This window comes from Caloenas nicobarica, chromosome 5 (genome assembly GCF_036013445.1).
Source record: "Caloenas nicobarica isolate bCalNic1 chromosome 5, bCalNic1.hap1, whole genome shotgun sequence".
Taxonomy (NCBI): Eukaryota; Metazoa; Chordata; class Aves; order Columbiformes; family Columbidae; genus Caloenas; species Caloenas nicobarica.
In genome coordinates, this window is record NC_088249.1 from 27905705 (window position 1) to 27918368 (window position 12664).

The 12664-nt window shown below is 36.8% G+C and overlaps 1 protein-coding gene across 1 annotated transcript in view; it reads right to left on the bottom strand.

The window, feature by feature from the left end:
• The window catches only part of NPAS3 (neuronal PAS domain protein 3), a 614489-nt gene that overhangs the window by 423767 nt on the left and 178058 nt on the right, over positions 1-12664 (bottom strand). The window contains exon 2 of the mRNA XM_065635927.1: positions 6917-7161. Coding sequence (XP_065491999.1) covers positions 6917-7161 — 245 coding nt within the window. The remainder of the gene's footprint in view (positions 1-6916; positions 7162-12664) is intronic.

The window sequence follows — 12664 nt, forward strand, 5'->3', positions numbered from 1 at the left end:
CAGTGAGGCAATGCCAGTGGGTATTACTGAGATGTCAGGGGTTTCCCTCTATTGGGAAGATCTGCTTTTTTTGGTACATCTAAGAATTATACCCTTTCTTTTTTTCAAGTACTTGTAAAGTTTGTTTCAGACACAAACAAGAAAGATTTCTTTTTTTCCCCAGCAGAAAAGATAGGGATAGCATTCATCACGTATGGGTATGACTCAAACACAGAGCAGGCAGTCCTTGGAGCCTCATGATTGGGACTCCAGCATTTGGATTCCAGCAGCAGAATGCTTTTGCATAAGGAGTCAGAGAGAAGCAAGGAAGAATGAACAAGATGACAAAACACACAAGCAGCTATAAAAATCCTGTTTTGTTCAAGAAGACATGGTATGAACTCTGACAGCAGAATTCTCCTCCCCAAGTTTTTGTATTGCTGATGACTACGATTGCATACGCTCCATGAACACCGCTGTTAACAGTAACCTGAACTATAAAGACCTGTAGAACGGATTCTGTGCAGGTAAGCACCTAAAGAAACCTGTATCAAGCTCTCGTGCCTTTGCTGCGTCAGTAGAAGTTTTACTATACCTTACTGCTAATGAACCTATACCTTTGCCAAAATTCTTCCCATTTCAAATACACATAAACCTATTTTTTCTTTCATTTTTCCAACCCTGCTAGATTTTTCCTTAATGTCTCTGCTTGTCTTAATCAACTTTCTGCACCTCAGACATCTTAATTGCTATATATTTCCCTTTTGTTCCCAAAGGCCTACATAAACATACATAGATATTTTTTCAAATTACTGATTTCACTTTCATTCTGAAAAACGACGTAGTTTTATAATTTCCAGGTGCAAAGGAAACCATCATTTCTTAATTTTTTCTTTAAGAGTTCTAGTCAACTTCCATTCTAATTTTTCCACCAAAATTTTTTGTCTCAATCAATTTCACATATAAATTTCCCCATTAGGCAATTAGTGCCTCAAAAGCACTGAGTATATTGGTTGGCACCCTCCTCCATTTGCAGAGATTGAAAGCAATCAGGTCAGGATCACTTGTCACTAGGCAACCACCAACTCTGAGTCCAGTATTCAATTCATCTTATCTATCAGAATGAGATTCAAACAGAGCTACCTCATTTTGGGCGCCATATCTTTCATACTAGATTTTACCCTTGACTATCTGAAATTTCCAGCACCCATTTCCTACATTCAAACAACACCTAATAGTCTTTTTCTTTATCCTATGCAATAGGTCGATGACTAAACAACCTACTCCTATGGCTGCACTGCCCCTACAGCTACATAAACCGGTTTACAATGGGCAGACATTATGCTTATAATCAGTGTTTGATACTGGTACACAGAGCAGTTTATAGTCACCTACACATAAACAGGAATCAGATTCTCATAAGAAAAATGCCTGCAAGATAGGGTGAAATAAATTGCAGGGCTATCAGGAATTCTCCAGCACAAGAGCAGAAGTTCCATGAGAAGCAAGACAGGCAGATTCAAAGACCCTTTTCACAACAAGCAATACTGCCAATTCATCTGCATTACACTGTTTTCATCTGATTGACCTTTTCATGTCTAACAGTGAAAAACAATGTCTTTGGCCACAAACACTAAGGAAGAAAGTAGTTCTTATTTCTTTGCCCCTATAGAAGGTTCCCTGAGACAGAATTGTGTGGTGATTCAGAGGAGAAGACTGGTAGAAAAGCTTCTATTGCCTTGTCTCTCCTGCTCAGAAGACAACACTCAGTTTAAAAAAAAAAAAAAGGCTAACAACAGGTAATGTTATTTAAAGGGTTTCCACAATGAGATCATTAAGAAGAGAACCATTTATTTATCTCCTAAAAATACATACATATCCAGCACAAAAATTAGTAGAAAAAGGTATGTAAATTAATGAAAGTAATCCCACTTGACATTTGGGATAACAATTACCACACTTTCCAATTATCATTACTGCTTATTTTCTTTCCCTGAGAATTTAAGGTGCTGGACTTATTTCCTCAACCCTGAATTCCATAGTATGATAAGACATCAAGTTCATTTTCAACCTACATTTACATACATGGTTTATGTTGAGAATGTATCCTTTGAAAAACATGCTGGTTTGAAGGAAACAGGTGTAATTTTGTTTTTAAGTATGTTTTTACTTCTGATGATTATCAAAGCTTTGCTTTTTTCTTTAAATTCCATAGAATCATAGAATCATTTTAGTAGGAAAAGATCTTTAAGATCATCGAGTCCAACCACTAAACTAGCACTGTCAAGTTCACCACTAAACCATGTCCCCAAGAACCTCATATATGCATCTTTTAAACTCTTCCAGGGATGGTGACTCAACCACTTCCCCAGGCAGCCTGTTCCAATGCCTGACAACCCTTTCAATGATGAAATGCAGAACTGAAGTAACATTGAATGCTTTATTGCAAGCAACATGTCAGAGTCATATTTATTACATCAGACAAGAACAGTTTGGATGAGAAAAATTTCAGTTCACCACAAACACTTTTTACAGCATCTGATTTCTTTTCATACTGATAGATATTGATTCCAGAACAAAGACATGTAAAACTACCTAATTTCAAAACATGTAATGCTAAAAGTAGAGACGGCTAAACTAAAAGTGACATTCTTCACGCAACCTACCAATTGGTCACTACTATTTACTGAAGTCCTTTTCACTCCTTAACTAGAATCTCTCATTCACCTATTCTCTTACAGTAGAAGATAAGATTATCTCACTTCTGTAACACAAAATATAAAGATCTGCCTTAAAAAAACCCCCTCACAATAAACCCACTTCTAACTTGAAAATGTGGACAATCCCACAATTACTTTTTTTTCATTCAAAGAAAAGACATGCCCGAAGTTGTCTTACATACTCTAGTTTCCATAAGCCACGTCACTCGGCACTAAATCAGCCTCATGGCCTTGCACAAATACGGGTATCTCTAAAGACAGAAATCAACTCCTGACTTCAAATAAAAAAAATGAAAATCTAATAGCTATTTTGATATCAGCATGGCAAATTTCCAGGACAAGGGTTTGCAAAATTAAGCACAGACTGCTGGGTTTAATTGCTGCTTCAAAGTAAACAGAAATGGCAAAGGCTGGGAACTCTGCTCCAGACAGAGAGTCACGAGCTTTCTTTTTGCAGTGACGGTGGTCCCAAGTCAGTAACAGTGTCCCAAAGATTGACCAAAAAGGAAATACACAATATGACTTTACATCAGCCAAACACATTCAACACACTAGAGAACATCACAGTGCCTTACTCCTCCTCTCCCTTCCCCTCTTCACTTAAAGGAAAAAAAATGGCTTGGTAAAAACACTTATGACATAGCAGAAAAGAACACAAAAAGCTGCATGATCTTTGAATGCTTTTGGCAGCAGTTTGTGCTAAAAATATGAAGAAATTTGGACTCAATCATTTGAAGAAGATGATATTCGAAAATATGAAGGTTCCTACAAGTCTGATGATGGACAAGGACTACCGGGCCTGATATGGGTCAGGCATTCAGAATGCAGAGGACTTCAAGTGCCATGCCATGTAAAGCACTACTTACTGGTTGAACACACAATACATGCTATAAAAATACTTCCATTCCCAGATTAGAACTTCCAGAAAACTCATCTTTGATTGCAAAAAGTTGTTCTCCTCAGAAAATACAGCTGAAATACTGGGAGTCGAAGACTTTTGGAGACTTGGAAACAGAGAATAGTACTGTTATTCACAATATATTGTATGTAGTTGGCAAAAAATAACAATTTTATTCCTACTGATTCTAAATTATTTTTTTTATTATTTTCAGACATATGAGAATCATGTCCTGGTCTTTAAGAACTGTAATCTTTAAACTCATCTGCTGTAAGTTGTGAGTGTATTTGTTTACAAAAACTAATACTTCCTACGTACAGAAAGCCTTAGACAATGTAGCAAAAAAAAATTGACTGAAGTCTGCTGTATTAGAAGATGGAAAATTTATCCATTTTTAGCAAATGTCAAATCATTGGCTATTGCTTTTAAGATTAATAAAAGATATAATGGCTTCTAGATAGCTTCTAAATAAAGATTACTACGAATGGAGAAATGATTTACCAATAGTCACCACAATGAGATTTCTTTAAAGGTTACAATCATCAGTTATTTAGCTGAAACACTGCTGAGAATGCCTGGTCATTTCTTGAATAATGCATAATGTTCATTGTAGATTTGATCTGTATTATAACAATACAGATATTTCTAAAATAATGGAGAAAACTATCCTTTACTTTCCAATTGCTCAAGATATTTCCATGAAGTAATTGACTCTGAAAATATTATATGGAGTTACCTGAGTGTTCATTTGCAAGCACGACTTGCAGTGATCGCTACACAACAGGCATAAGAAAACAAACTCATCAGCCTTTATAGACTTTTAAGAAAAGCTATGATAAATGCAGAATAGAGCAAAGGACCTTTCTGAAATACTAAATTAAAATTATTAAATTGCTGTACAGTACTGGAGGACAAATTTAATACTAAGCTTTGAAATTTAATTATTCACACAAGCAGATCAACACATTTGGGGGAAAAAAAAAAGTGCAGTTGCCTATGCAACGTATGTACTTCTCATATAATTTTCCAAATACCTTTAAGTCTATTCAGAAGATTGCTTGGGCACACACAAAGTATAATGTCTAGTGTTTTATTGCAGGATTATCAACCATACTTCACGTGAAGCTGCAAGCTCTTTTTGTGAGCTTGTTTTTCCATATGAACTTCAAGGGCAGCAAAAAAATGAAAATAAATTTATCTTGATGTAATTTCATGAATGTTTGATCAGAATGTGTTAATATTTTTCTATATAAGGAGAACTGGTGAAGTAATAAAATATGCCTGTACTATATATATAGTTAAACCTGCTTATGAGGAATACTTACACAACAAAACACTGTTTCATCAAGCATTATTTTGATATATTGACACATAAATAATAAAATCCTAGTCAGTATAAAGCTAATACTCAAAAGGGGTGGGGAAGAAGGCAAAAGTCCTCCCCCACTCTTCCACACCCCTTATGCCTAGAGAAATGGGAACCATATCACCAGATAGGTGGAGGAATAAGATTATTGTATCAGATAGGGTGAAAAGACATTAAATGTTTAACTAGCTTTTACAGAGAGAGAAACGGTGTTAATCTAAACCAGACTATATATGCTGTTGTTCATCATTAGAATCTTTGCACAAAAAGGAAACTTCATTATTCAAGTATATATTCTTATTCCACGTGATTCCACAAGAGGATAATGAAAAACACACCCTGGATACTCTGAAAACACAGAGATCCTCAGAGATGATGTTTTTCCGTAATACAGGATAGCTTGTAGAAGCACTGTATGTCCATTCACTACAGGAATTTTGGGAGGAACTATTTATTTTAACAGACAGATCTTAGATCGTACAGCAGAGTCCACTTTACCTCCACCTTGAAGTACTGTTTAATTGCCTGAGAATAAACTCTCATCCTGAAAAAATGTGGAACATTTGCATATTATATCAGAAGCCAGATGAACCATGTTATACTCATGCTCTGGATGATGTAATTATTACCTTTTTTTTCCTCCATGAAAATTATATATGATGTGGCAGATAATATAAATGAAATATATGAAATGACACAAATATGTCCAGCTACTAAATCATCAGCCTGAAAGTCCTTTTGTTTTTGCCCTCTACGTCTATCTACATCCACTGAAAATTATAACTTTCCTCAACTAATATTACTTCCTTTAAGTGAAAGAGCGGGTAAAATAATTTTGCACCATTAATACCAGTAACCCTTTCTGGGTAGTTCTGGGTGGATAAATAAGATTCTATTTCCCCTTTCTCCCTCTACTGTTAAAGGTGGCTTTTTCTTTTGCCTCATTCCATACACGGTCTATCTAGTTTAGTGTACACCAAGAGTTCAAGTTTCATAATGTGCAGGGAAAAAAAATGAAGTGCTCAAATCTCATATGCCTCTTTCCAAAATATATTTCCTCCAAAATGTGAGATCAGTAGCTAAAATAAAACAGAGTAGTTTTCTGGGCTATGAAAGCCAGGACAACAAAAATTCTCAGGTTTTCATAGCTTTGAGGTCTGTTAATGCAAACTGTTCCCTAATTTAAAATATTTATCAGACAGTAAGATTATACTCATCTACATAAGTAGCATGAGTAAAATCATGTCCAGCTTACACAACCCATTGGAAACACTATTTAGGACCAACACATACACAGCCTCTAAAATAACTGATTCCTCTATTACCCGAGTTTTGTGGCAATTCATGTCTAAAACATTGATTCTGCTGCCCAACTGCTTGTTTGAGCATGAAAAGCGGGCGTTTAATATTGAAAACGGTCTGGTTTTGCTGAAATGTTGATAGATGCCTACTAGCTCAGAAGTAAAAATTATTTCTATATACATTACAAGATTATAAATAAAATCCTAGTCTCTAACCTGAAGATTTAAAAGTTTGGATGTGATGCCTTCAAATTTCAGAAACACATGATTCTGCTTTTAAGGTTTAGCCAAAGAATTAAGAGTCCTCAAATCCAGAAATAATGCCATTCGCCTTTCAAAGGTATCCTTATATAAAACACTAAAAAAACCACAATCATTGCTAAATAACTTTAAGCAATTTAGGCTACATCACCCAGAAGACTTAAAGTTGTAATAGTTATATCAACTGGTTTGTTGTTAAATATAAAATAAATAAGAGGTTTATTTCACCTTCACATGGTGTCTTTCTCATGCAGACCTCAGATTTCCACATTTGTATCCCTTTAAAGGATTTGATATGCAGGGAAAGAAGAAAGGATGATGGTAAAAATTTCAGTGTAGAGGTTACTAAAGGCTGCCATATTTGATACTATGCAACTTATTTACTCCATACCTTTTACTGATGTATTAGGTGGAGGTCCTTCCATTCTCAAGTTCCATGGAGGATCGCCTTGATTAGCAAAGTCCCTCATTTTCAGATAGCTAATTGTAAGTCGGATGATGGATGCCTTGTCAAGCTGGCTGGTAATGGCTGCAGGCAGGGGCAACAACTTTGCCAACTCATAGAACTCAAAATTCTCCTTTCCCCGGCGAGAGCGAGCAGCATCTCGGGACTTTTCCTTCCTCAAAGCTTGTAAACTGAAAGAAAATAAACAAAGTAGACATTCATCAAGATCAGTGCTTCATCACATTTAACCAATTTGCTTTTTCACTGCTGGTCTTCTGTACAAATTACATTTCCACAATGCTGTTGTGTATGGATCTATAGACTTCAGGATATATTTAATAGTAGTCCAGCCTTTGAGTGATTAGAACTAATGATAATATTTGAGTTTCAGTGATAGCAAACACATTAAGTAACTACTCCTAACTCATTTCAGCCACTTCTTAGCCTGCCCTTCCTTTCTCTGCTGCCAGTCGCAAGAAAGGATTCCCAAGAATGCCGTGTACATGTGAGGTTTATCTGCATGGACGCCATTGCTTCTCCTGACCCACTGTAACCCAATTTAGTCTGAATTTGTGCCAAATTCTGGCTCTTGGGAAAAGGAGGTTAAAAGCAGATGGCTGAAGTATGTGCCACCTCTGACAGGGGTTGCAGTGCAGCCAAGATGACCAAACAGGTTGTGCAGCAGCTTCTGAGCTGTAAAAGTTTAAGTCTGGCTTAATAACAGAAATCGTCCCGGATTTCATGAAGCTGCTTTTTATGAGTTGTTCAGCTACCCTGGCTGTGGGAACAGCAAACTTTGTCAGCAGGGTGAGCAAGCAGTTAATAGAGTCATGTGCTTCACATTTCTGATTATAATTCACTACCACATACGTGTCAGACTGACAACTTTTTGGTCAGAAAGGACCTTCTGCTTTGCTCTGAGGCAGCAAGGCAAAAACATTAATTTTCTACTGTTACGTCAATGCATCACTTGTTACCACCCTTATGCACCACCTAAAGGCGACCCAGATTTTACTCCTGGGCTATTTGTTTAATTGGTGTATAACTGCTGACTGCACTTTGTGATGACAGCAGGTAACTATTGGGGTCTTCTCCTGATCTCTCCCTGAAATTCAAATGAAACTGAAGTTTCAGTTGGTTTCAATATATAACAACACAGTTTTGCAAGGGAAAAAGGATTAACTTTTTTGTTGTGTGGTTTGTGGAAGAGAAATGTACCATACACTTCACAAAAGATTAAGACTCAATGTGTAGATAATACAAAGAATAGATATTGCATTTATTTGGTTGGTTTTTGTTTTTCCTAAGAACAGAGTGCTCAAATCAGGATACAATAAGCTTGACCATACCTCTGCCTTGGTGGATAGAGGTTGGTGCTAATGCTGGGGCTGGTGTCTGCCAATCGCTGCATAAGGTGAGAAGAAATTGTTCCTGTCTCTCGTAGACTCTACCTTTCCTTTGCTTCATTTGTTTACTTATTAATTTGATGAAGTAACAGCCACAATTCCATTAACTAGTCATCAGTTTACAACCGAGCTAGAATTCGACCAGTGTATAATGGAACAGCAAATGCTTCTCTCAAGCTTCCACAACCCTTCCTGAAATCCTGGATTTTCTCAGCAACAACAACAACAAAATCATAATGGCCAGATCTACAAAAGTACTCTTGCATATGAAGTAGATCAGCAGAATCTAGGCACACAGATCTAATAATATGATTCTGACACTATTTACCTGTATTTCTAGTTTGGAAGTAATTTAAACTACAGAGGTTATCTTATTTTTATATTCTTAACCACCTGCACTTTTGTGCCTGTCTCTGCCTAAGGTATGCCCCAGACTTGAAAGGGCACACCAGCTGGGCCCTTAAACCACAAATGAAATCCCTCCATCATGTTCCTCTGAGACTGTTTAACAAATTATATTCCCTATACGATTCTATACTAATAGCAATTATATTTAAAAAGACAGCCTGGATAAGGAATAGGGATGCAAAGAAATAAAGATAAGAAGGAAATGGCATGTCCTTACCCACAGGTAAAAATATAATGTCCCATTGAATCCCACACTAAGGTACATACTTGTTTTTATGAACTATACATAAAGCGCTAGCAACTAGTTTTATAAGTTATATTCAAGGTGAAAAGTACCTGAAAATAAGATTTCACAATGCTCATCGCAAATGTATCTTGTCTAATTTCAAATATATACCATCACAGATGTGTAAAATCCCTCAAAAGGTGCATTAATGATAGCTGATAGAAATATTTTATGTATATACAGAAACCTAGACACCACAGGTCTGTGAGGTAAGATGCCCTATAAAAGTTAAATACCTACACCAAGTAAGAGAGAGGCAGGCAAGTGCCTCTGCCCAATTGTTTGCAAGTGAAAGCTGACTTTCATGGCATAAGGGATGGCATTTGCTACTTGTCATCACACCTTTTTTTCTCCAGAAGCCAAACCTGAGGACCTCAAGTCCTCAAATCAAGTTTGAGGGATCCAGAAGAGCTGAGATTCTAGATCTATTCTGGAAGTCTGCACCAAGAGGTTCACACTTTCATTTCAAACCCTCTAACTATACTTCTGTGTAAGAAGGGGGCTTTTTGGAGATCCCTAGTAAAACAAGTCAGAAACATTACATACTCCAGCAACTTTTGAAATCAAGAAGTCTTAGAAATTGAATGGTGACTGTATGTTCCTTAGCAACACCAAGAACGGAACCCACAGTTACAAGTCCTGTATAGGGTTCAGAAGACTGCTGAAACTGAATAATACATTGCAATGTAAGCTCATATAATGCATTGCCAGTTCACTAACAGTTTGCAACGAAAGCCAGCTAAGCTGAAAAGGGAGGCTACCTGTGTAAGTAAACAGCATCCTTTGAAAGCTGCCTATGTGTATTCAAACTTGTACAATTAAAAAAATCCCAAAATACAAGGGATGGGGAGTTGATATAATAGATGTACAAAAGAAACTCCCTAGAAACTGTATTACCAGCAACACATTTTCCCTCCCAGCCATTTGATATATTGTCATTTGTGGAAGCTTCACCAAGCAACTCAAATCAAGGAGTTTCTAACTTATAGCACTCTTGGCATTGGTGCATTAAGATAAATTTTAAAACAGTGTCTGTCAAAATGTGCATGCAAGCCCAAATTTCTACTCTACATAACCCTAAGGAAAAACACTTATAGCATTGGACACTGCAGTCATGCTGATACAATGTGTCCTTAATTTGGAAGCACTGATTTCCTCAGTAGTATGCAGGAATTCATTAGATAGGACCTAAACATCATTGTCAATCCTATCTGGCACCTGTGATTCTGATAACCAACATCAGCTTCATCATCAGATGCTCTTAGCAGAGGAAAGTGCTGGCACTCATAATCCCAAGAGGATGCTAGAAAATAGGGGGTTTGAAGCTCACAACAGAAAGCAGTGGTGCTGACACAGGAGCAAAACTCATCTTGGGTCCTGTCGGATCACAGCAGGATTAGAGGTGGTTCTTGGTAACACAAATTATTTTTCTAGAGTACCAGGCTACAAAAGCTTAGGAATGCCCACAGGCTCTCCTTCTAATATGAGGAACAAAAGTGTGGGAAATTATACCTATGTTTACTAAGCGGATTTCAAAAATATTCAGAAAGCCACAAGAAAGCAAGCATCGCACAAGAGTTCTCACATGCTAAAGGAAGTCTCCCAACAGACGCACAGATCTACATGTGCTATCTGCAGTTTTGACAAGAAAACCACAATGGGAAATGTACCCAAGGGACATAAATATTGTTGCCTCTTTGCCTTCTGTGGAGAAGGGGATGGAGATCAGTTAATTGGATCAGAGCGTATCACTGTACGATATCAAAAGATGATGTCGTCATACACTGGTGAAACTTCATGCGTTCCCTTAAGAACATACTTCTCAAAGAATTTCCATGTACAGAGTCCACTAAAGAAGACAAAAAGGTTTCCAGCTGCTACCTCCTGATAATTCTGAGATGCTGTACCTTTTAAACAGATATTTAATGGCTAGAAAACTAATGCTATTTTAGATAGTAGGTTTCTAAAATACATATTATTTTTCCTTTTAGGGTCTTTCCAGACACTGATATAATGGGGGTCTGGCTTTTACAGATTAAAAGGTACACTAAATACTACCATATATTTTTTAAATGGTGTATACAAAATTTCTAAAGTAAATTTTCTATTGAATACACAGCAGATGCAGAAGACATGATAATATTGTGTTGCATAAAAGTTTTATTGGTACTCATAAGTCACTCATGATTTCATTGTGCTTGTGGTCATTGCAAGCTTAACCTGCTTCATATTTTATTCCACATCATTTTATATATTTTATATTCATGAGCGTATAGATGCATTCATATCTGTGCGCACACTCTCAACCTCCCAATGTCTGACAGATCATCATCTGTCACTTTAAAGACTGGACAATCACAGGTCCTAATTTTTGTAGCATATAATGACAATCAAACATGTAACAGCATATCAACAGATGCACTGACCTACATTAGCAAGGATTTTTTAGCATATCAATATATCTCGCTTCTGTGTCTCAGTTTGGGCAGTAAAAATCAGTGAAATAATTTCATTCAGGGAGTTTGCATTTTGAATGAAAACAGGGGAATGGTTGTGATTACAAACAAATATTTCTATCTGCAGTTTCAAAATATAGCTTAGAAGCCCCATTTTAGAAAGGCAGCTCATGTTTACATTTCACCTACAGTGTTCCCCTTAAAGCTAGTGCAGGCAGAACCCCCCTGCCCCCAGGTGGGGCTTCTCAGAGATGTTGGTCTCCCCCTCCTCAACCCCACATAATGGCACTGGTGGGGGTTTATGGTGCCCCCACTATACTTGCCATAAATAGAGATTGGATTGGGACCAATGGCCAAAAAACAAGGTTTGAGGGACAGACGGGCTGCTGAGCTCCGGGTATAGCAGCTCCAGCCAATGGACAGCTTGTCTGCAGTGTGCCATCATAGTTTTTGCTCATTTTCATTAACTACGAGCAGAAAAGTATGGCAAAGTCTCACAAAGAATGTGTAGTATTTTTGATAATTCTATTGAAAGCCTCCTTTATTTCAGAAGAAACTTTACAAGTGCAACAGTATACCAGAATAAAGCACTTTTTTGTAGTAGTAGTAGTACTAAACAATATCATACTTGTTAGTTCAGCTGTTATCGACCACTAGCAAACTTCTTAAGCCTCTACAACAATATGGATTAGTAGCAACAAAACCAGATAGAGTACAACAATAATACTTAACAATATCTAATGATATTTATAACAAGCTTTATAGAGAATGAAGCAATATCCGTGTGTGTGTATTCTTATATTAGTCTAGTCTTTTAAATTCAAGGATCAAAAGGTCCACTATAAACATTATCCAACTCTCCAAAGGCTGTAGTCAGATGAATGTTACAACCATTTCACAGAAAAGAAATCAGATGTACAGAAAGGACGTGCAACATTAGAGCACACAATGAGTAACAAAAAAAAAAAAAAAAAAAAAAACACACACACGCAAAGCCAAGTGATCCAACCCCATATTCCATCAAACCCCAGAAAAAGACTTCCAGTTAAGTATGTCCTCCTGTGTATATTGTTTTCCAATATAAAGAATAAAATAATGCTTATTTGCTATTGAGTTTAGTTGTAGTATTACACAAGGA